At 44.4% G+C, this 25,575-nt stretch overlaps 1 protein-coding gene across 1 annotated transcript in view; it reads right to left on the reverse strand.

Annotated features, from left to right (window-relative positions):
- The window catches only part of LOC144688768 (receptor-type tyrosine-protein phosphatase delta-like), a 455,185-nt gene that overhangs the window by 269,254 nt on the left and 160,356 nt on the right, over window positions 1-25,575 (reverse strand). The window contains exons 3-4 of the mRNA XM_078555681.1: window positions 6,544-6,689; window positions 5,069-5,210 (exon numbers count right to left, since the gene is read on the reverse strand). Coding sequence (XP_078411807.1) covers window positions 5,069-5,210; window positions 6,544-6,689 — 288 coding nt within the window. The remainder of the gene's footprint in view (window positions 1-5,068; window positions 5,211-6,543; window positions 6,690-25,575) is intronic.

The raw sequence follows: 25,575 nt of genomic DNA on the forward strand, positions 1-25,575 counted from the left end.
ATTGTTAATTAGTGTCTGGTCCACCACCTGTGAGCAATCGGATTATAAATAACTAAAAATGACTTTGAAAAGCTATGCAGAACCATTTGCTAATTATATTGGTGTATAGCAGTCAGTTTCTTAGTAAATTAAAATGATATATTTAAAACCTTTTAAAACTTGCTAATTAGTGCCCTTTCAGCCATTAAAAAGCTTAATTTTAAGAGCCTCTGAAGGCGTGCAAATGGACACAATCAGTAGGAGGTTGCCATGGTGATTAATTCAATCTGTGACTAGTTTTGTAGGCGTGGCAGCCTTCTACTGCAATGGTTTTTAAACTAGCGCTAAAGGTTGTGGAAACCCAATTTGTGCTGGACATAATTTGCCCTGGAAATTCCTTGATCTCTTGCGCTGATGCGGTTGATTTCAGATGAATTGCACTGAAAAAAAAAATTTTCAACTCTGTCTGCTGTCTTTTGATGGGGTGTCAATCGGAGCACTGACTGCTCCAGAGGTGGCTGTAAGTAAGCTCGGATTTCCAACGCTAACTGGGTGTATCCTGAGGGTTTCATCACAAGATCTCCTGCCTCAAACCTCTCTGTCCCCACACTCCTGCTATTGGCCCATCCTCATAAGATCATAAGGAGTAGGAGTAGAAGTAGGCCATTTGGCCCACTGAACATCTGGGCATGTTGCCTTCCCATGGCCAACTAGAAAGGGAACAAAATCTTTAATTAGGGCAAATCTTTAATTCAAGCAAAACCCATTCACTTAAAGTTAAAATTGGGCCTAGTACTTTGTTACCCAGTTGGTTTAATCTTGACTGTTCATGAAACAGCTGTTCTCCCACCTCCAAGATTTTAATAACCTGCAAATGGAAGGGTTCAGAGAAAATGAAAGAACACAATGCTGTTTAATGCCTCTAAGATTTTCCCCTGGCTCGCTTACAGCTGTGTCCTGGTGATTAACCATCTATTCCTAGACACCCCAGGGCAATCCAGGAGGGTTGGCAACCCACTCACAGTACAATCTGAATGAGAGCAGGGAGTTTGCCTTGTGTCCTGAGGTCAACATTCCTTTCTCAACCAACACTACCCAAAATAGATAACTGGTCATTCATGTTCAATGCCATTTTCACCTACAAAACAACACTAACTGTACTTTTAAAGTAATTTGTTGGTTGTGAGATACTTTGGGATGTCCTGAGGATGTGACAACGTGGCGGATAAGTGTTCTTTCTAACTAGAGCCACTAATGCGAGATGGATTGGAATGGGCCCACAGTGCTGACAAAGATGCAAAGAAACACCTGAATATTGCGATCTCCCGGGCTGCTGATGCCACAAACTCCCAGGCAACATCCAAACCGTTTCCTGCCACAAAAAGAGGTATTGTTCTTCCTCCAAGTCAACCGCAGATAGTTTTAGGGGAGAAAGGCCTTTACAAATGACGCACACTCGACAGCTAAGCTCACTCGCAGTCCCAGGACACTTCCAGATTTGAAGCCCAGCCTGTGCTGAGTTAGCTGGTGCCAGGCAAGGCGCTGGTTAAGGTGCTACATTTAGCATTTGTGTCTCTAGGTTTGAAGGGGAAAGATCAGCCAAGAACCCGCTTCTCCTGGAAGTGCAGATGTGTAGAAAATCATTGTGATGCTCTCCATGGAAAAACAGTCTGCCAACACTCACTGCCCAGGCTTACACAAAACGAACAGCCAATTTGAGCAAGGTACCAGGTGTTGACCAGAGGCTGTAAACCTGCATCCCAGCAGCAATCAGCATCTTCACAAGAGGAGGAAGGGGTGAGGAAACAGTTTTGACTTAATAGCGCAGGGAGCGAGAGAGAGAGAGAGACAGTGAGAGAATGATTAATAGCTGCAATTCCCTGCACACCTGCTCTCAGGGAGGTTGCCTGCCCCAGGGGGTGGTGGGACCCTGAGACAAAGGAAGTGTGAGGAGGCAGACCAGCACTCCACATCGCTGTGTCCCTGTCTCACTTTGAATGTCATGAAAGGGGTTTATCGGACTATGGGTAAACTGTGTAGTGAATAACCTTGGAACTAGCTGCAAAACACAACCTTGAAAACGTCCTTGTGTGAATCACTGGGCGCTGTCATCAACCAAACAGCATCACACAGGGTCATAACACCATCCACAGACCAGACAAGCCCAGAATATAGCTCAATGTGCCATTAGGAAGCTGAGAGTTTGCATAGAGAAACACATTTTTAATTAATGCTTTATTTAAAAAAGACATTAAAGCCACTATATCTTCCGTAAAACACAAAATGTACTTCCAAAAGGAAAGACAACTGGATAAATCACAATCTGCACATATCAATTTGTCTGTCAGGGGGAGGTGTTACAATATGTGGGATTGAGTGGATTGGCCAGGCTGTAATCCAATCCATGTGCACACAGGAGATTTATTAGCCGCTTCAGTTATTTTCACAGTAGCGGATTATGTGCAACTGGCTAGCATCAAAAATAGTGGCTGCTGTGCTAAATCATTTAGTCTTCCTTGCCAGTTTTCCTTCTTTGGATTGTGGAAGCCATGAATCCTTGCAGGCAGATGGTTCTATGACATGGCTTTGTCCTCCCGCACCTCAATCAGGTTAGTCAGCCCAGGCAGCAATAGTCTGCAGGCTGTTCAGCTGTGGGAGGTGTCCCTGAGAGGGATCCTTGGCCAACATTTTTCTCTCCCTAAATCAGGATGCTGAGGCCTGTTTTAGTAGCTCTACCACCAACTCAGCTTTTTCCTTTCAGAAATTAACTTGAAGGCTCCTGAAGCATGAGACCAGTGTGTTTTTTTTAAAGGCATACATTTGTAGGGAGAGAAATAGCTGGGGGAAGATAAGGGGCTTCAGGTTTCAAAGTCCTGGGAGAGCGGAGGTCAGAGAAGGAGACTGTAGAAAGAGGCTTCATTTTGAAAAAAACGATCATCACGTTTTTCTCTCCGTCCTATCTTCCTACCCATCCTTCCCATGTGAACTATTGTCTAGGACAGTACCAGCTTCCATTCGCAGTCTCTACTTAGGCAGCCAGTTCCAGCTGGACAGTGGGAGCTGGTTGCCTCTGTCCCCTTCCTCCCCTACTTACCTAGACCTGAACCAGAGATGAATACATTGATGAACACATTGAATGTTGCCTCAAACACTTCACTCATTGTCATATTATACCACACCAGGTTAGGGCAACAGATTCCTCTCCCTTAAGGGCAAAACCAGATGGATTTCTAATGACAATTTCATGGTCACCACATTATGATACTAGCTTTTTGTTCCAAATTTATTTAATTAACTGAATGTAAATTCCTCAGCTGTCATGGTGGGATTTGAATTCATGTCTCAGGACCAGTCCTCTGAACTACTCATCCAGTAATATAACCACTATGCTATCATATCCTTGTTGTGTTTATGTTTGATAACATAGACGCAGTCATTCAATATCCACGAGACACATTTTTCATATGCATACATACAAAAAAACCTCTTTAGTCAGAGTCAGGCAATGTTCAACAGAAACAAAATCCTCCAGGCTGTGTGAGGCCTGTTCCACTAAACAAAGCAGCAGCACATCGATTAAATCAGATGCTCACTGACCCCTATCTGTTGGTGTCAGGATACAAGTGCAGATTATTGACGGCCGTGAGCTTGGCCACTATTCTCAGTGCACAGGAATCATGGCCAGTCAAAGAGCAGATCTGTCAAACAATCGGGATATTTCGGGCCTTTCAGTTGGTATCTGAGTGTACCCTGTAGTATTTCATTGAGTTGGGTTTGGAAGATTATCTCAAGGTGCCACCAGGTGAAAAGTACTTTAGGTGCCACAGTGGGTCAAATATTGTACTTATAAAGTGAAGCTGGTGTGTCACATGATAATAAAGATCTGTATGCTTCTATTCACATTAGCAAAATGTGAACTATCAAATTGCATCAAACCCTTATTAAAAAGTGCAATGCAAGTTTTTATAATAAGTTTCCCAATCTCCCTCCAAATACATATTAAGTTCCTCCTTCTTGACTGTACTGTAACATGGGATGTAAAACTTGGAACATCTATGAGGGATAGGGGTGTGGATAAATTACCAAAGTCAACTCACATTTAATACCAGCTTTGATTTTGCAATGTGTTTGCAGTTTAGCAAAAGGCTGACGCCATGTAGGTACTATTGCTATGGGTAATAATTCAAACTATTATCATAATCAATTGAAATTTGCAAGACTGGGATCAAAGAAACACTCTGTTAGGTCCGGGTGGTAAGGGATTTGAAACAAAAGAGGGTAAATGGAGTTGAGGTACAGCTCAGTTAATTGAGGGGCTGAATGGTCCACTCCTGTTTCTGCTGCACCACTTGCTGTTGATCAGCTGCTCGCTGACATGCGATTGCTAACCTGCTCTCAAATCGTCAGGCAGCTGTTGCCAATTTCGAGCTGTCTAATAGCTGCTCCCCCCCACCGCCCCCAAACTCCCATGCACTTCATTCGTCACAGTGGCAATGAGATACTCTGTGCACGGGTAGGACATTATTAACAACGTGTCAACCACAGACATCCTCATATTCAACTCACTGCTTCGAGTGAAGGGAAGGAGGTCCCCGCTGTGGTGTCCAACTGTTTGCCTGACCCCATTTTACATGGCTTTATGTCTCAGTTAATGACTCCTGTCTCTGCTCAATCTGGTGCTGACTTTGAAATGCGTCAAGGATGGGAATGGACAGGTTAGCGCATCAAATCAGGGTCAACCTAAACATCCCCAGTGCTTTGAATTTCTGCGACCATAGCAATCTGACCTTGAAATTATCATTTTTTTTCCAATTCCTGAAACTATGACTCTTTTAATTGGTGTAACCAACTTATTTTATGAATGTTACAAATGCAATAAAAATAATACAATAACTACTTACTACATGAGCTGTAAATTAACATTTTTTAAAACGTGGTGATTTAAGTGCATTTTTCACAGATTTAAATTCATGTGTTGTAGTTCTATAACATTTTGAGTTTACCTCAGTTGTCAATTATTTAATATTTTACAGTCAGCTGATGGTGCTCACATTAATTAACTGGTGTGAGAAGGAGAAACAAGCTTTACCTCTTAGTACGGTGAGCTTAGCCGTCGCAGTTACATCATCAAGTGTATTGGTTGCTTGGCACTCATAAATCGCCTCATCCCGGGGTGTCCGCAAGGGCTGTATCCTTAAGACTGCTCCAGCACCATCGTCAAACTCAATCACCTAAAAGAGTTAAAGAGGTCGAAGGAATTACAGAACAGAAAGAGGCCAATAACCCATCACTCCCTTCTCACCAGCCTACACTGGTTCCCTGTGAGCTTTCTCCCTTATTACAAATCATCTCTTCCACCAAGTGGGAATGACCCTGGGATGGCTTTTATGTTAAGGGTGGCTACCTGAATGCAATTTTGTTCCAGGCTAAATTTAGGACTAAACTTATGCCTCAGGAAGAGAAAGACTAAACGTTGAGCCCAAGGCCAAACTAAAACCAAAATTAACATTATTCTCAAATTAAAGTACTGAGGTTCACCAACACCTCAGTGAAATAGGGCAACAAAACCAGTAAGACTCTGGATTCCTTCACTCTCAAACTACATTTTGATGCTTTTCTTTCCGCAAATATGAAATTTTTCACCTCGGTGGACACTAGCTATTTCAAATCCCCTCCTCACTGCCTGATAATAAGGCCCTGAAGAGGCTCCTGCAATAGCAAGTCAGCCCCATGACAATAGACAGTTGCCATAGAAGCCATCTCAGAACCTCACGACCAGGGAAGGACTCAGTGCCGGCTTCCAGCCAGTCCAAAGTTGATTTTTGTTGAGACATGCTGGGACACCTCCCAACTGGTGGCGCCACGGAATGATCTAGCAGTGAGGAGACCTGGCGGGATAGGTAGGTGGTGAGAAAAATCAAGACTTTTCAAAGAGACAGCGAATATTTTTTGATCTATTTTTGTGGGTTTGGAGACAAAATGGTGAAAGATTTTGAAAATGAGCTCCCTCAAATCTTCTTCTTTGTTAAAGCATTATAGGTGAATCCATGCCTGAATGTTCTGCTGTAGGATGACCTGAGTTCACTGATAGCAACAACACCATTGGTGACCGTGTCTTGAGCTCTGGAATTCCCTCCCTACACCTATGTCTCTCTACCTTGCTTTCCTCCTTTGAGACACTCCTTACCTCTTTGACCAAGGCTTTGGTCACTTGCGCTAATATCTCCTTTTGTGATTCGGTGTCATATTTTGTTTTGTAATGCTCCTGTGAAGCACCTTGGGACCTCTCATTACATTAAAGGCACTATATAAATATAAGTGTTTTTTTCCTCTGTTGGGATTCTACCCTGGTTTTCACAAGTTGATCTCTAGGGCTCAGGCTAGTAATCTTTGCCACATAAACTACAAGGGAAAGCAGTCTGATTGGGTGGATTTGAACTCCAGTATTTGAGCTGAAGAAATGTAGTCTTAGCTGACTGCATGTATTACATACTGGGATCATTACTGACTGCTTCATACCCATATGTGCCAGAAATCAGCCACTAACCAGACCACATAACGTACCTCAAAACGCTGGGAGCTCACTCGCTTTCCTTTTTTGTTCCATGTAACTCGAGGTTTGGGGGATCCTGTAGCCTGACAGACAAATGATGCCACTCCTCCTGAAACACCAATCTGGTCACTGGGAACTTTCATGAACCTTGGAGGAGCTGCAGGAAAAGAAAAGGGAAAAGTATCAGTAACTGGAAGGATGGATTCATTCAAAGGGATCAGTCCAAATCACTAATGATCTTAGACCCACATCTCTCATATTTCCTTTCGGCACAACCAATCTTGACAGCCCAACAAAACAACACAGGAAGATAAAAAGAGGCTAGACACTCTAGCCACTTTTGTTGCTACCTTCAGAGGTATTTTTTCCTGATCATTAATGGCCCAGGTTAGGCAAATCATATGGATCTTCTCCAGGTAGAAAAGATGCACCAGCTGGAAATTCAGGTTACAATTTTTACATCTTTGCACAGGTGCTGGTGCCGAAGGATTTACCCAGCAAAATAAATGGAAGGGACTCCGAGCAAAATAGAGAAGGGACTCCCAGAACATTACATGAGGGAGCCCCAGCACACTACACAGGAGACTCCCAATACACTACTCAGGCTTTCCAAAGGACATTTGTGAAGCAGCTGGGGTTTACAACAGCTTGCTAGTGTCATATATTAGCTTTTCATTCCAGATTTATTACAAAAGAATTTTTTTTATTATTCATTTTTATGGGATATGGGTATCACTGGCTAGGCCAGCATTCATTGCCCATCCCTAATTGTCCTTGAGAAGGTGGTGGTGAGCTGCCTTCTTGAACCACTGCAATCCACGTGGTGTAGGTGCACCCACAGTGCGGATATAGGGCGAGTTCGAGGATTTTGTCCCAGTTAAGGTGAAGAAACGGTGATATATTTCCAACTCAGGTTGGTGAGTGCTTTGGGGAGTGAAATTTCAGATGCTGGTGTTCCCATCTATCTGCTGCCCTTGTCCTTCTAGATGGTAGTTGTCGTGGGTTTGGAAGGTGCTGCCTAATGAGTCTTGGTGTGTTTCTGCAGTGCATCTTGTAGATGATACACACTACTGCTACTGTGTGTTGGTGGTGGAGGGAGTGAATGTTTGTGGATGCGGTGCCTATCAAGCGGTCTGCTTTGTCCTAATGGTGTTGAGCTTCTTGAGTGTTGTAGGAGCTGCACTCATCCAGGAAAACGGAGAGTATTCCATCATACTCCTGACTTGTGCCTTGTAGATGGTGAACAGGCTTTGGGGAGTTAGAAGGTGAGTTACTTGCCGCAGGTTCCTAGCCTCTAACCTGCACTTGTAGCCACAGTATTTATATGACTAGTCCAGTTCAGTTTCCGGTCAATGGTAACCTCCAGGATATTGATAGTGGGGGATTCAGCGATGGCAATGCCATTGAATGTCAAGGGGTGATGGTTAGATTCTCTCTTGCTGGAGATGGTCATTGCCTGGTACTTGTGTGGTGCAAGCGTTACTTGCCACCTGTCAGCCCAAGCCTGGATATTGCCCAGGTCTTGCTGCATTTGGACATGGATTGCTTCAGTATCTGAGGAGTCACGAATGGTGCTGAACATTGTGCAATCATCAGCGAACAGCCCATTTCTGACCTTATGATGGAAGGAAGGTCATTGATGAAGCAGCTGAAGATGGTTGGGCCTAGGACACTACCCTAAGGAACTCCTGGAATTATGTCCTGGAACTGAGATGATTGACCTCCAACAACCATAACCATCTTCCTTTATGCTAGGTATGACTCCAACCAGTGGAGAGTTTCCCTTCGATTCCCATTGATTCCAGTTTTGTTAGGGCTCCTTATTGCCACATTTGGTCAAATACAACCTTGATGTTGAGGGCAGTCACTCTCACCTCACCTCTTGAGTTCAGGTCTTTTGTCCATGTTTGAACCAAGGCTGTAATGAGGTCAGGAGCTGAGTGACCCTGGCGGAACCTAAACCGAAAGTCAGTGAGCAGGTTATTGCTAAGCAAGTGCCACTTGATTGCACTGTTGTTGACACCTTCTATCACGTTGCCGACAATAGAGAGTAGACTGATGGGGTTTTAATTGGCTGGGTTGGATTTATCCTGCTTTTTGTGTACAGGACATACCTGGGCAACTTTCCACATAGCCGGATAGATGCCAGTGTGGTAACTGGAACAGCTTTGCTTGGGGCACGGCAAGTTCTGGAGCACAAGTCTTCAGTTCTATTTGCCATATATAATCATGTAGAAGTCAATTTCATGTAAAAATTGACCCAAAGATCTTTCAAAGATGAAAACCCAAAATTTATGAAGCAAAGTGTAATCCTGGAGATGCTAATGATTCAATTTCATTGTTAATGTATGTAGTTCATACTGTTATAAAATAAATAAATGTTCGGTAACATTTTGATAATTCGATAATTCAGAACATTTGGATAATATAGGCATTTAGATAACATTTATGTCTCTCCTCTGATCCATTAAAACACTTGCATCAGTATTAAATGGTTAATAAACTGTAAACTTTGCCACACTCCCTTCTGGCAGTAAAGCTGAAATATTTTAGTTCAGCAGCTGTACATAGGTTTTCTGCATTATGGTGACTTTTACCAGTGGCCCTGGCCATGGGTCCAATATGCCCATGTGTTAATCCATCCCTGCTGTTGAGACTCTCTTCTTGTCAGGTTTTCAACCCTCCAATATTGTCCTGGAGTCTCCAAAAATTAAAGATTAATCTCCAGGACGCTGTGCTGAGCCACCTTATAGGGCATGAAAAAATGTTTTATTTTCCATTTTCTTTGAATGATTTAATTTACTAGTTAATAAAATTTCAGAACTGGGAAAGAAGTCTGTTTGAGTGACAGTCAAGGATCATCATCCAACAAAGAGTCTGTTGTCTTTTCAAATTGGTGTGGGAGGGGTTGGTGGGGCAGGAGGGAATAAATGTCGGGCAGAAGAGTGGAAGGCTGAAAGTCATGTGATAAAACATCCAGGGATAGGCTCATCCAGAGTTGGCAACCCTACTCACAAATGGGGCTTTTTAAAAAATTTGTTCATGGGATGTCCTTGAGAAGATGGTGATGCGTTGCCTTCTTGAACTGCTGCAGTCTATGTGGTGTAGATACACCCACAGTGCTATCAGAGAGAGTGTTCCACGACTTTGATCCAGTGACAGTGAAGGAACGGCGATATGGTTCCATGTCAGGACGGTGAATGGCTTGGAGGGGAGCTTCCAGGTGGTGGTGTTCCCATGTACCTGCTGCCCTTGTTCTTCTAGATGGTAGTGGTCATGGGTTTGGAAGGTGCAGTCTAAGGAGGCTTGGTGAGTTCCTGCAGTGCATCTTGTAGATGGTACACACTGCTGCTACTGTGCGTCGATGGTGGAGGGAGGGAACGTTTGTGGATGGGGTGCCGATCAAGCGGGCTGCTTTGTCCTGGATGGTGTCAAGTTTTTTGAGTGTAGCTGGGGATTCAGCGATGATAATGCCATTGAAAGCCAAGGGCTGATGGTTAGATTCTCTCTTGTTGGAGATGGTCATTGCCTGACACTTATATGGCGCGAATGTTACTTGCCACTTGTCTGTCCAAGCCTGGATATTGACCAGGTCTTGCTGCATTTGGACATGGACTGCTTCAGTGTCTGAGGAGTCACAAATGGTGCTGAACATTATGCAATCATCAGTGAACATCCCCACTTCTGACCTTATGATGGAAGAGGGGTCATTAATGAAGCAGCTGAAGATGGTTGGGCCTAGGACACTACCCTGAGGTATGCCTGCAGTGATGCCCTGGATGAAGGCAAGGGAGGGGGTCCATCTGCCACCTGGAGAGCCGGCATGAGCCCCAATTTGCCTCCTTTGGCGGAGTAAGTAACAACCAGGCACTTAACTGGGCAGTGGCAGGCCTGCACCAGGATCAAGGACCCCAAAGGCAGAAATCTCACCTCCCAAAAGCTGCCGGCCCTGTGCATTGCTTGGCAGCACCTCTGGGGAGTGGTGGCAGCTACTAGCAATGCGCCTACCCGACATCCAGGGTCGCTGAGGGTCCTCTGCCATAGTTGAGTGATGGCGAGATGGGGGCAGGGAAGTGGGTCTCAGAGGCCCCACCTTTCCCATTTCCAAATCCCTTGGTCAAGGCACTGAGTGCCTTTGAACAAGAAATGACCCCGTGGACGCCTGCAAGCAAACCCCTTCACAGTTTTATGGGCTTCCCACATGGCGAGTCCCCACCTGCTGGGTGAATACCAGTGGTGGCAGGATGAGGCCCTTAACTGGGTAGTAATTGCCTATAGAAGGGCCTTAATTGGCAGAGGTGGGAAGGTGGAAAGCTGGCGGTGTCCCCACCCACCGCCCTTCCACCTGATTTAATGCTCCCCCACCACCAAACATGTCTTAGGAGAGGGTATTACATCCCACCCCATGAAGTAAGACCATTGAGTTAACACACGACCATTTTACAAGCATCAAGTTGGAGGAGGACAGTGGCAGAATGTTGAACTTTAATGTTGGGAGTATCAAACGCTTTCAGGTTATCGTTAATTCTGTTGCCCCCTCCACAGATGTTGCCTGACCGCTGAATATTTGCAGCTTTTTCCGTTTTTATTCCAGGTTAAGGCTCAGCACAAGTCAGACGTCAGGCCCGATTACAACCTTACCCCTCCCCCATCACCAGTACTTATTACCTGCGCTGTCATAAGGCATCTTATGAGATTTATTCAGCTTTTTGGCAGAGTTTGTTGAACATTGGAAATTTTAGCAATTTAAACAACAAGTATTCAAGAGAAATCAATGGGACCTGAAGAGTTATTGGGAGCCTCAGGCTACCTCTTCTGAAATAAAAGCCAGCAGAGCTGACGTACCGAACCATACCATGCTCATAAGTTTACCTCGTTTGACACAACTCTGAAGGAGTCTCGGAACACTAACAGTACTTTAGGTAGGCCAAGGAATACAGCAGGAGGTGTGCCTTATTGACCAGAAACGGCTCCGACTTTATATTTATGATAATTGTTACAGCATAGCCTTTGCTTTTTCAAGGGATCCAGCAAACCCAGAAGATTCGGAGTCTCCATGAAATCAGGATCACCCCAGCCATACCTTACTTATGAGTGGGAATCCATCACTCCACTTTGCCCAGTTTTTGTCACTTCACCCACCTCAGCCCACTTGCAGCTTAGAACCATGTGTTCCTGATGGGTACATGTACTTCTGTGCATTATCGAAACATGGAGACTAGAAGGTCCCAAGTTCATGGTCTGTGGCGAGTTATCCGATTGCCGAAATGTTGGTGGGGTGTGTGACTGGTATTCACAGCAGTCGGTGTTCCTGCTCATGACTGCTGCCCGGTGGCCTCTGCTAGGAAACTCTCATGTGGCTGCCAGGTGACCACAGGGTTGGGCACAGCTGGTTGTGATGGTGACACTCACTATCTACGTTCTCGTGGAAAGAGTTGTCACAAAGAAAGACTTGCATTTATATAATGCCTTTCGCAACTCAAGTTGCCCTAAAGTACTTTACTCTCAATTAAATCCTTTTGGGGTCAAGTCACAGTTGTAATGTAGAAAATACGACAGCCAAACTGCACAAAGCTAGAACCCACAAACAGCAAGGTGGTAATGAACAGATAATCTATTTTAGTGATGGATTTAGTTTGTGGGGTAACTCAGGGGAGAATGCCCCTGCTCTTCCTTAAAATAGTGTCATGGGATTTTTTAAATCAATTTGAGAGCTAGAGTTTCATCATCCACTTTTTTATTGTTTACAGGGAGACAGTGAACAGCCTGCCCCCCCAAAAGAGCTTCTTTGCTGATAGATATTGAACAGCCAATTCTCAGCAAAGCCTTTTAAGCTTCCCTTCCCAAGTACAGCTGCCAATCTATTTCCAGCAATAATTGGCAAAGACTTGGCTCTGAATAACAGCTAGCAGATGCACGCCTCCATTAAATGCTGGTCCAGTCAACAAGCCGGCCAGCCATCTTGGATGGACTGTAATCCAAGAGTTTATTGACTCCACATGTTGGTAACAGGCCCTGGTTTCCCTGATGAGCCAGGTAGAACGACGAATGTGATTGGTTTATCGCCTCAGACAGGCAAAATGATGAATAAATGCCTCAGTCGTCAATCAGGCAGAAGGATGATTGTGATTGGGCTTCATTGCGTCAAGTCATTGTGAGCATGTGAGGCGCATCATGGGACACAGCAACAGCATGCTGTCCTCACTAAAAGCAGCTTTATTAAACTTCAAATAGGGTAAACTGTAAGCTTTGAAAACATTGGAATAACAAAGTGTGTCTTGATGACAGGATGTATTTTTGAGCTCACTATTCACACCAGCCAAAGCGGGGTTAATTTCCTCTAATAGCTCTTTGGTTCATTAGATATTATAAAGCCTCTTTGCTATTTTAATGCATGTGGCAAGAAACCATTAAAATAAATAGGATAACCATGTGAAAAACTCGCAAAAATGAAACTTTATGGATATACTTTATGCATTGACTATTGTGCTACTGTAGGAAGTTTAACCGTGTGCTGTAACCCTAATCTTGGTTTAAGAATTTCAGAAAATCCAGTGAGGAAGGGCCATTCTGCCCACCAATCCAATTCTAGCAAGGCCGGCTTTGTGATAGCTCTGTTGTGGATTACCCTCCTGCTCCTCCTGAAGTTTAGGGAGCATCAGTTTCTTATCCTGAAAAAGGGGGGCAGCAGGAGAAGCATTCAGCAAAGTATCACATATCACCGTCACAGGTAGAAAGATTGCGGGATCTTTCCCTTATCTGCATCCTTGTGGCTGGTTAAGCATAGGACCAGGAGTAGGGCCTTCAAGCCTGTTCCATCATTCAATTAAATGGTGTACTCCATTTACCCGCTTTGGTTCCATAACCCTTAATCAATCTCCATTTTGAGATTTTTCATTGATTGAGCCTCAACAGCCTTTTGGAGAAAGAGTGTTCCAGATTTCTACCAGCCCTTCGTGTGAAGAAGTGCTTCTTGACATAACCCACCTTGATGGTCCAGCTATAATAAGCAGGCGGAGGTGCTAACATTTAAATGGAACCTGGAGATTCCATATTGTCCCAAACTTTCCCCAAGGTTTGCAATCTGAAATCCTGAACATGCGGCAGACCGAAACAAACCTGGTCAGTAATGTTCAGAGGTCCTAGCTGCACCAGAGGTGAAATGATGTGATTTTCAGGAGTTTAATCTATCACTGTGGAGAAAACAGCTGCCACCAGATGTCTTTAACGCACTTTGTGGCATTGCTCATGAGGTCGTCTGGGGTCTGTAGCATAGCTGTGATATTTAGTTGCTAAGTTGGCCTGTCCCTTTAATGCCATTGCTCACTCACTCACTCTCTGGGGAAGTGGTCTCATTTGGCAAACCCAGGTCACTTTGTCTAAAATCCTGAGATAAATTTCTGACTCCTGATCAGCAGAACCTAACATAAAATGATTGATCCTCTCTTTTGCTTTTAAGATTGCTTCACAATTGTAATAAAGTGTGCAGGTATTCACTGGACACACATGCTTTACCAATTACTATCCCTCTGTCATAAGGTAAGCAGTGGGACTGTTCACTGATAATATTACAACATGCAGCTCCATTCACAGTTCCTCTGATAATGAAGTAGCTCATGCCAGTTTTTAGCAGGAGCTGAATACTGCATCACAGTAGTTCCAGGTAATGTCCATTGGGCCAGTAATATCTCCCTAATGTTGAACATTACTACTATTGCTCACTTTCCCACCATTAGTGTCTTTGTGGAGGGCGGGGGTGTGCGGGAGGCTGGGTACTCTACAGCAAGTGACTCAAATCCTCATCTCTTACAGCTTATCATCTACAAGGTTCAAGTGATGCTCACTCTGATGTGTACAACAACAGCACTCAAGAGCTCTACACCACCTTGGACAAAGCAAATCATATTGTAAGATTCCACCCCTGAGAGCATGTGTATGTTGGTTGTGACTGGCTAAGGAAAGATTGCAGAGACATAAGTATGTCTGAACAATAACTGGTTGATTGGATGAACATAACTATATACAGATATACAAGAGTATAAGTGTTACTCAATGTAAGCCATGTGGCCTTCCCCTTCTTGACTCTTGGGCCAGGGTTTTACAGCCCCCACCACGGTGTGTCCCCCCCCAGAAGATGCGGCGAGCCATTAAATCTCCATTCAGTTTGGTGGGACTGTAATATCCCGCCGGGCGAGAGGGACTGTAAAATCCTGGCTTTGGTCATGTGCCTCTTACATCATCATGTGGGGGGTACTGTTTCTCCAGTCCCACACATTGAACACCCTAATACTACAGATCACTTGATCAGCACCCCTGCTACTTGACTCGACATGCACCCACTCATCATTGATGTATTGTGGTTACAGTATGTAAATTGAAAGGGTGTTTGATAGCATTTCAGCAAAACTACTTCAACAGCACCTCTCTCCTGTGTGAGCTCTACCATCAAGAGAGCAGCACTGGAGCACCCTCATCTCAAAATTCTGGTCCGAATCACAAAACCTTTTGACCTGGACACACATGTTTAAAGCAGAGATTAACAGGTTTTTAAATACCAATGACATAAAGGCATATGGGGATAGTGTGGGAAAAAGGCATTGAAATGGATGATCAGTCATGATCGTATTGAATGGTGGAGCAGGCTCGATGGGCTGAATGGCCTACTCCAGGTCCTAGGTTCCCATGTTCCTATATTCACTGTTCCTTTATCGTCAAGTGAATTAACATGCTGGAATTCGCAACCTAAAACCATTGTGAGATCATCAGCTTAAGATTTGCAGCAGTTCAAAGAGAAGGTGCACCACCATCTTCTCAGGGGAATTAGGGAGAGGCAATAAATGCAGGCTTGTCAGCGTTGCCCACACCGCATGAAGAAATGGAAATTAACAGAGTGTTGATTCTCACGCTAAGTCAGAAAATGTACTGTTTTATAGGGCAGAATCTTGTGCGTGCCCAACACACTCGAGCGTAAAATAGCGCGCGATGATGTCAGGTGAGCGTCCCGACGTCATATCGCACATGTGTGATATTTCGGTTGGCGCGCGTGCGCGAGAGTTGGAAGCGTGCTCGCCAACAATTAAGAGGCCTGTTAAGGCCATTAAAGAAGTAATTAACTGAGATTTTTTGCTGCCCGTCCAACGTTACAGTTGGCAGGTGAGCGAATCGGCCAGGCGGCCTTTGCACTTTTCAGGAAACCTCATCCACAGGCAGGATGAGGTTTCCGTTATTAAATTTTAAAAAATAAAAATGCATGGACAGAATTTTCATCAGGTATATGTTCCGGTGTCTGATTCTGATATGCGGGCATTATTTCTCGGTTTTTAAAAAGTTTATTTTTGGCATTTAAATCCTTCAGCTCCCTGAGGCAGCTCTCTGCTTTCAGGGAGATTTCATTCCGCGCTCCCCCTCCTCTTGCCCCCACCCCAGCAGTGCTGAGCTTTTCACGCTGGCTGGCTGTTAGTTGGCCAGCCAGCATGAAATCGTGGCCGGGGGCTGATCACGGTCGGGGGTCCGACCACTCCCGTGACCCTGATTGCAGGCGTCCACCGAACTGAAAATCCTGCCCATAAGGTCAGAGTCGTTATACCATGTAAAACATAATGTGTTAGTCTCATGGTACAGGTGTATGTTCCATTAGTGCTACAAAGTCTATTAGATGTTATGTAAATTCATTCCCAAGTCAATCATGTAGCTACAATTATTCCGGCTCTGGTATATTCTGACTGGAGAGTTTGTATGTACAATATATATATTCGCATTGGATACTTTTGTTTCTTTATGCCTTTTTCCATGAAATGTGAAACAAAAACGTTTAAGTATGAAGGAAGTGTATGAATAGTATAGCTTTTATTATACATTCATTCTTGGGATGAGGGCATCACTGGCAAGGCCAGCAATTATTGCCCATTCCTAATTGCCCTTGAACCGAGTGTTTTGCTGGGCTATTTCAGAGGGCAGTTAAGAGTCAACCTTTGGACGTCTCGAATCACATGTAGGCCAGACTGGGTGAGGACAGCAGATTTCCTCCCCTGGAGGTTAGTGAACCAGATGGGTTTTTACAACAAACTGATAGTTTCATGATTATTATTAATGAGACGAGCATTTTATTCCAGATTTATTAATTACCTTAGTTTAAATTATCCGCCCCCTCCACCGGTATCCATGGTGGGATTTTAACTCATTTCTCTGGACATTAGTCCAGGCCTCTGCATTACTAATCTAATAATGTGTTACCGGTCCACTCATTCCCTATGTCATTCATGATGGGTTAAAGAGTCCGAGTCGGATGTTTAAAACAAATGTTTGTGGAGATGATGTAACATATTCAGGAAGCGCACAGTATATGCATGAACATTAATAAATTATAAATAGAAAGAAAATAATATATGATGTAATGTTTACTAAATGACATTTAGAGACAGGTTATGAATATTTCATTGACCTTTACTTTGATGATGTCAATAGACTTTCTATTTATCCCTTCAGTGGCCTCAATAAACTGCAGTATGCATTGTCTTCTGCAAGCTTGGAGACATGTCCAGATCTAACACTGGGGCAACAGAGAAGTGTAAATCCTAAAGCTGGCCAAGCTGCATCCTTTCTAAAGGAAGATTGACTAGGGCTATATTTAGAAATTATATGTAATATTTATGAAATCTAGACTTACACTCTAGTGCAATACTGAGGGAGTGCTGCACTGTTGGAGGCGCTGTCTTTCAGACAAGACATTAAACCAAGGTCCTGTCTGCCCTTTCAGTTGGACATAAAAGATGACATGGCACTATTTCAAAGAAGCACAGTAGAGCTATCCCCATTGTGGCTGGTTCGTATATACCCCTCAAGCAATATCACGAAAAAATTCACTATCTGGTCAGAAATTGGCCACAGTGTTTCCTTCATCACAATAGTAACTTAATTTCAGAAGTACTTCATTGGCTGGAAAGCTTTTCAAGATGTCCTGGGGTCATGAAAGGCGCTTTATATACGCAAGTACCTTCTTATTTTCTTTTTAATTAAGAAAATGGTGTGAAAGCCCAGCAGCAGTACTTATGGGATCCCACAAAATCCTTTGTTTTAGCCGAAGCTTGTTTGTACTGTGGAGCGCAGCCAACAGAGGTTGAATGGGACTGAGTCAGCGACACTTAATAGTCTGCAAATGTTGCTAGGACCTACCAGAAGAAACTCTCGGAACCAAATGGGCAGATTAAGAAGAAATCAATAAGAAATATGCATATAAGAATCTACACAATGCCAACCCACCAGCGATCAGTGAAACAACTGCAAACAAGCCTACAAAAGATAATTTAATAAAGAGCAAATCCTGCTGAGTAAATCTTACTTACATTTTTATTACTTCCTTTCCACTTACAACAAAATGTTAGGATTGCGAGCGAGTTTAAAGTACTTCCCCTGATGACAGGTTTCTTATGTCCTGTCGTTCTCATATGTAAACATTGCAGGGTTCGTGATGCCATGTGCAGACAAGGCAGGTATTTGGCATTATTACCTGCCTTCCTGACTGGTTACAACTGTTCTGGAACCACTATGGGCGTGTTTATGAAGAGGAAATTTAAGTTAACATTTTGGGTGTAGACACTCTGACAGAACCCTTTATTGCGAGGGGAAGATGAAATGAGAGATCTTTGGTCAAATGCCCAACCAGGTTCTTTGAAAAGCTGCAACGAAGTTGAAAGCTGTTGAAGATCACCTCATTGAAGTAAGGGATGTTAAAAGAATAAAAATCAATAAATAGTGCTGGGGTCAGGAAACCCAGACAGAAAATTCTGGAAACACACATCCTGTGTCTGGAAAAAGAAAGTCAGAAAACAGCTGGGTGCAGACCATCCTAACCCTACAGGAAGTGTATTAGAATGAGGTACACACCTACAGTGCCCATCCTACCACCTGCCCTCATCAGATGCTGAGATTCCTTCCATGCATGCCTAGCCTCTGAGTAAGTGGAAGCCATACAAAAGGTCTTATTACCAGCATTTATTGCCCATCCCTAATTGCCCTTGAGTAGGTGGTGGTTGCATGTGGGTGCAGAGGGTGGAAAGTCACTTGATGAATCTGGAATCCAGAGAGATGGAACTTGACAAGAATGGCTCCATCATTGTTGATGGGAAGGAGAGCTGAAGCATGGGAAATTGGGTCCGCTTCTCCCATTTTCTTCCGTTCCACTATTGGGACGATTCCTCTCTCAGTTTCCATTGCTGATAAACGCTCTGCACATAAATCCTTTGCCTGTTTTCACTCTTCAGTCACTAACAGGCACAAACGGCTTTAGACTCAATTCCATTTTTATTTCACATCTGCAGTTGCTGAGGGCAGAATTTTACAACCCCAATTTTATGGCCCCATCGCTGTGGGGGCAGGGCCAGAAAATGCAGCGAGATATTCAAAACTTCATTGACATTGGCAGGATCAAAAGATCCTACCGGCAGGAGGGGCGTAATATTCTGCCCTATGTATTTTGAAGTTGCTCCCTTTTTGTTCTGTATGACAATTGATGGCATCACAGCAGGGGAAATATAGACTGCCAGAGGAATTATGCAGTGCCTCAACCAACTGAAGGGCAGATTCATATTTCAGGAAACTCTTGCTTTTGTCTTTGTCAATATGGCTTTGGTCAAATATCTCCTGAACTTTCTCTTTTGTTCTTCAGCAGCTACAGTCCTGTGTTCTCCTCCTGTCAGGCTGCACCTTCCCTATTGAAATCCAGATCCCTCACACCATCTCTAAGCCTAACTAACTCTCATTCTTTCCTAGAATACTGAATTCATATAATAATACAGCATAGGAGGAGGCCATTTGGTCCATCATGTCCGTGCTGGCTCTTTGAAAGAGCTATCCAATTAGTCTCACTCTGCAGCACTCTCCACATAGCCTTGAATATACTTGATGAGGAGAATAATCATCAATCAATCATTCAATCTTTTTTGTTGCTCCAATCCCCAGTTCATTTGGCTCCACCTCTTTTGAGTTATTGCATCTTTTCTTAAGCTTGGTGTTGCCCAGGACTAAAGGTCAAGCTAATACCTGCAAAACACTTTGTCTGGTCCCCAGCGTTTCCAAAACACACTTTCTACAGCAGAATTGTCCACAGTGGGACAAACAAAATTTCAGTGAATTCCAATTTCTGATGTGGCACTCTCATCACAGATGGGGCAGATAGGGTTATAGGAAGAGGAATAAGAGGCTTGTGTGGAGTGTAAACACCGGTACAGACCAGTTAGGCTGAATGGCCTGTTTCTGTGCTTCTTCTGTGCATGAATTAACGGCTGAATTTGCCTTCGCAACAGCAGTGACCACACGTGTAATTGAATGGCTGCGAAACACTTTGGGCCATCCTTTGCCTGTGAAAAGTGCTTTATCTGGGCAATTTCTTTCCTCTAAGCCACTTTCCTAGGTTTCCCTACATGATAGGCTCCCTAAATCTCATTTAATTTCACTGTTTCTAAGGTTAACTCATTCCATAAAGTTCCTTTTGTGCTGAGATCTGGCAGATTGATCCGTTCAGTAGGTTGATGTACACAGAAAAACAGAGAATTGTGGGTTCACATCATCTCTCCAAGATGTAAACTGGTGTGAAGCCGATTATTAAATCAATTCAGAGAGAAGACCCCGCAATCGATGTTTGTATTGGGGTGAAGGTCAGAGAGCAGAGGGGGAGGACAGACAAAGAGGGGATAGAGGGTGGAGTGAGCAAAAAAGAACTACTTCATTTATATAGCACCTTTCATGACCACTGGATTTCCCCAAAGTACTTTACAGGCAATGAAGCACTTCTGAACATTACAACAGTGAGCACACTTCGGAAGTGCTTCATTGCCTGTAAAGTACTTTGAGGAAATCCAGTGGTCATGAAAGGTGCTATATAAATGAAGTAGTTCTTCTTTGCTCACTCCACCCTCTATCCCCTCTTTGTCTGCCCTACCCCTCTGCTCTCCGACCTTCTCTCCCCCACTACAACCATCGGATTGCCGGGTCCTCTCTCGGAACTGATTTAATAATTGGCTTCACACCAGTCAGGAAAAGGTTTCAGCCATTTTCACATCAGATACTTAAACGTATTTGATTTGCTTATTTGGGAAATATTTCAACTTGCTCTTGGCTGGAATAATGTCTGGATGTTAAATAAAATAGGAAAATGACTGGAATCCCAGCTGGGTACAGTGAGTGAATCATCTTCAAAGCCCATCAATTTTTCATTCATTTTTATCAATTGCCCTGTTTGCAGGCCTTTGTATTTGATCAGGAGAGAATTTCTCTTCACTGTTTGATGGTGATGGACATTCCAGGGGAATGGGCTGGGGAGTGCAAGGTTTTACTAGCATTTCAAAAGCAGCTTAATAGTATGCGACTTGTGAATGTTGTGGGTTCAAGTCCCACTCCAGAATTAGAGCAAAACAAAAATTTACACCGATACCCCAGTACAGCACTGAGGGAGTGCTGCACTGTTGGAGGTGCTGTCTTTTGGATGATAGGTTAATTCGAGGCCCCGCAGGCCACTTCAGGTGGACATAAAAGATCCCACTGCACTATTTTGAAGGAGGGCAGGGGAGTCATCCCCAATGGCCTGGCCAAGATTTATCCCTTGATCAACATCACAAAAACATATTATCTGGTCATTATGACATTGGTGTTTGTGGGAGCTTGCTGTACACAAATTGACTGCTGATTTTCCTACATTACAACAGTGACCACACATCAGAAGTGCTTCATTGCCTGTAAAGTGCTTTAGGGACATTCAGTGGTCATGAAAGGTGCTATATAAATGAAGTAGTTCTTCTTTGCTCACTCCACCCTCTATCTCCTCTTTGTCTGTCCTCCCCCTCTGCTCTCCGACCTTCTCTCCCTCACCTCAGGCCTCCCTCCCCTCCCAATCCTCACCATCCACCCACCTGACACCATTCCAAATGCTCCCCTTATTTTAATTCCTGTTCTCTGCCGATTTACATTGGGAGGCTTAAATTTGGAGCAAAATTAGGTGACCGGTTTTAAAAGAATTAAATAAAATACAAAAATTACAGCACTAAATTTGGCACAAACATTATGACGATTAATGAAACCAAGGATCCTGAACATGAGTGGCAATTTCTGCCTCCAGATAAAAGGATCAGAAGCTCAGGGATTCACCTTTAAATCTTCCAGTATAAAGTGAGACACAGCTCCGAGGCTGTGAAAACATTAGTATTTTAGATACATTAAGTACCAGTATATAATACAGAATCTAATTTTTCAAAATCCTGTTGAAACCAAAACAAAAGCCCTATGAATGATTTTGCCTTGGGAATTTTCTGAAAGAAAATTAAAATGACCACTTCTGATGCACACATTTACACCTGTGTCTTGGGTTATCCCAAGCTGATATTGTTGCCATGGCAACAGCTTAGATTGCTCTGCGGGGTTGTCACAATTAGTCTTTCTCTAAATCCTCACTGTAGGGTACCACATTGCCTTTTTAATTGAAAGGGCTGCTTACCTTCCCCGAGTCTTCCCAAACCTGCTTCTCACTCCCACAGCCTGGCAAGTTGATAATTTCTCCTCAAACTTGGAATTTGGACACTGAAGGTCAGCTCTGAGAAACCTACAGCTGCCTCAAATCCAATGGGATTTTTTTTTAAACATAAAATGTCAGCAGAGCTTTGTTTGAAGCAAGTGGTTTTCCCTCATGAAGAAAACCAAACAACAATAGGTTAAAGAGCTTTGGAACCCGGTTGAAATTCTACAATAACGATGGCGGATCTTCTCTGCTTTCAGGTGATAATTCACTGTTCCATCCTTACAGAAGGCTTGCCAGGAAAAGGCCAGAGCAATTACCACTCTCATCAGGCCTTTTACCATGTTTTCAGCTCCATGCAACTGGTCATCCCCCATTCACTTTCCACAATCTTCTCCCCTGCTTCACTATGGGGAGCACCAGCCACCTTTCAGCACCATCCTAAGTCATCATTCTGCACCTATGAGCTTAATCATTGAGTTTTAGCTGGCTATTTGAACATAAGAGGTATTGCAACCAAGCTTGAAGCTGTTCTCACTCTTTTCCCAAGACAATGAGCTGCCAGGGCAGGGTTTCTGCTACTGGTCACTGAGTTGTGGACCGAGTAGAAAGTGCAGGGCATTTGGGGTAGGACAGGATTGGGGCCAATCTTCATGGTCAAATAGCCTGTGAACACCGACTGTCTAGGGGATGTACGTATAAAACAGTCAATTGGGCGAAGTATTGGAGAGCTGCAGGAGATTATGGAATGTTTCCCAAACAATTACCAGCAGGGGTCGCTGGTTAGCTGGCTAATGGAATTTCTGTTGCCTCCTTCTCTGGCTCAGGGGCAGAGGGGCCAATTATGGGGTCTTGACAGTGATCAGCATATCAACAATTCAGGACCTTCTGAGACACAGTGGTTCAGTGTTACACTGGGCATGCACCAACTGCACCACCCAAATGCAGTGAGCAGGGGTAGCGACTCCACAAGAGGAGGGGAACTATATTTGATACCTGGGCCTGGACTCCAAGGCTTCCATTAACTGGTTCTAAGCTGGGTTTAATCATCTGCCAGCACACACTGTCCCCTGGGTGTTGCACACCACCAGGAATTTCAGCATGCGTTTGTCAGATTCACCGTAGCTGGTGGTTGGGGATCCAGCATGCTTGACACTATGGCCGGGATTTTCCGGAGCGCCATGGCAGGATCTGCCGCGGTGGATCCATTGACATCCGGCAGGACTGGAAGATCCTGGTGACAGGTGGGGCCAGAATATCCTGGCCTGTGTTGCCACCGGCTGGGTGAAGGGCGTGGCATAGGCCTCCTGTGATATAAGGTATCATACAGCTGCAGCATGGAGGAGTCCAGGGAGTCATGCCCAGGGTCAAATGCCCTAATCTTCCCCCACCCCCATTCAAATTTGTTTGAGTGACACTCTGTTGTTAAATATGTTACCGCAGGAAATACACACGGTGATATATTACAGCATGCATCACCCCGCAGAAAGTAACAGAGACTGAAATTTGTTTTCCCATTTAATGAACCAGTCAAGAAATAAAATATTCCAAGGCGGCAGATCATGAAATCACCAAAAGCATCTTTTGTAATAGCTCAATAGTCAGGTTAATTTTCAGCAAGAACAAACCCAGCTATAATCTCCAGGCAACAAGATCTGATAAAGAATTTCCATTTTACCCTCAAACTTGTTAATTTTCTGTCTGATGCCGCCCGCTCCCCCGCCAAGTTTCCATCAACCACCCCCAAACAAACGGTCTCTCACACAGAGACTATATCTCTGCAGTAAGGACCTGCTTGCAGTGTGCATCTCTCTAGTTTCATTCAATCTGCGTTTGTACCCTTCTCTTTTGCTCTCTGTCTCAACCAGAGTTCTTCTGCGAAACTGTGTGCACCTCGATCTCCAGCTCTCGCTGCACTTGCATCAGGAATGAAAGAATTAGAGAAAGGCACAGGGCCTCAATCTCAAACACATTGGGGCTAAATTTGACACCCTCTGAAAACAGGCATGGGGTCACAACGTGGAATTGGCACTCATAACGGCAACTTTGTGCTGCCCACCAACGATTGCAGCATGAAGCCAGCGTTGACCGTTGCTGTTGAGAGGCTGCACGTTGCAGCAGGAGCCCCCGATTTGAGAAGCCAGCACCAGTTAAAGCTAGGATACGCTATTTAAAGCTCGCCTGCACTTCTTAAAGCGGCGGAGCAACATGACTGAAGCAGACGCTGGAAGTAATTCTGACCTGGGAAAGGCAGAAGAATGGCACAACATGAGAGCAGAGACAGCAGGCGCCAAGATAGTCTGACTCTGCGCTGGAAGTCAGGAAGTTGATGAGGAGGAGGGGTGTGCTCTACCCACAGGGGGACAGGAGATCCTCTAGACAAACTCTCTGATGGCATTGGTGCAGAGAGTTGTGCAGGTTAATGGCAGGAGTCAAACCCCAAGGACCTGGATAAAGTACCACAAAAAGTTCAATAACCTCACGTGAGTAGTCAAAGTCATCGAATGCAAATTCAAATGCCACATCCCGCCAACTGCACCACGAGCCTCAGACACTACTCAATGCACTACATCTCATCATTCACCTACCAACAATCTCTATCAATCAAGACTCATACCTTACATTCGGAGCTTCAGCTCCCCCTCACACTCTGCAACCCTCACACCCGCACTGCTAGCTATTCTACAATGGTGGCCACAAGATCCAAACCGATTAAACCACAATCACTGACACCCCTTTCTCTTGCATGACAAGGTGGCATACAACTAGAGGCAGCAGGGGCTAACTGTGGGTGAAGGCAGGAGGGGCTTGGTGACAAACATGGCAGCATGTCCTTACCTCTACAGAGGGAACAGTGACTGCTATCACTGGGGCAGGGGGAATTGCTGAGGCCATGGTCAGCGATGGAGCTGAACCAAAAGGTTCATATCTTCATACCTAATCCTCATTCTCACAACCCACTTACCCCTCATTCCACAATCTCATTGGATATTCAAGCTACGGATGGTGTAAACATCTGACTTTCCACCTTCACCTCCCCACAGCTTTACCCTTGTGCCTTTCTCCATTCAGATCCTCAAGAACTGCAGCCTGCAGAGGCAGTATTGGAAGAGAAAGAGGCGGAAAACCATTTAAATAATAATCATGAAGAAACACCATCATTCGCTCTTATATTCGCAACCACTAGCTCAGAAATTGACACTGCACATAATTTACAGGGTATCTTAGAGGTGGGATTGGCACATGCTGAAACGCCCAGCAGGAGTGGCCTGAAACCAGAGGAGGGCCAACAGCAGCATAGGTGCCAACTCCCTGAAGGGCGAGGTCACACACGAGTACTGCTACAAAAGACTCAGGTGAGAACATCTATGGAGCAGGCTACACGCTGATGGGTTTTCACCATGAAATGATTGGTGAATTGATCAGCCAGGCAGAAAGCCTGTGGGCAATGCCAAGGAGCATGGCAACAAGCTCAGCACCAAACTTTGTACAGGGCTTTGCGTGCAGCTTGGAGCCCATCCTCTCCAGGAACTCCATTCGC

Source organism: Cetorhinus maximus, chromosome 13 (assembly GCF_964194155.1).
Source record: "Cetorhinus maximus chromosome 13, sCetMax3.hap1.1, whole genome shotgun sequence".
Classification (NCBI taxonomy): domain Eukaryota; kingdom Metazoa; phylum Chordata; class Chondrichthyes; order Lamniformes; family Cetorhinidae; genus Cetorhinus; species Cetorhinus maximus.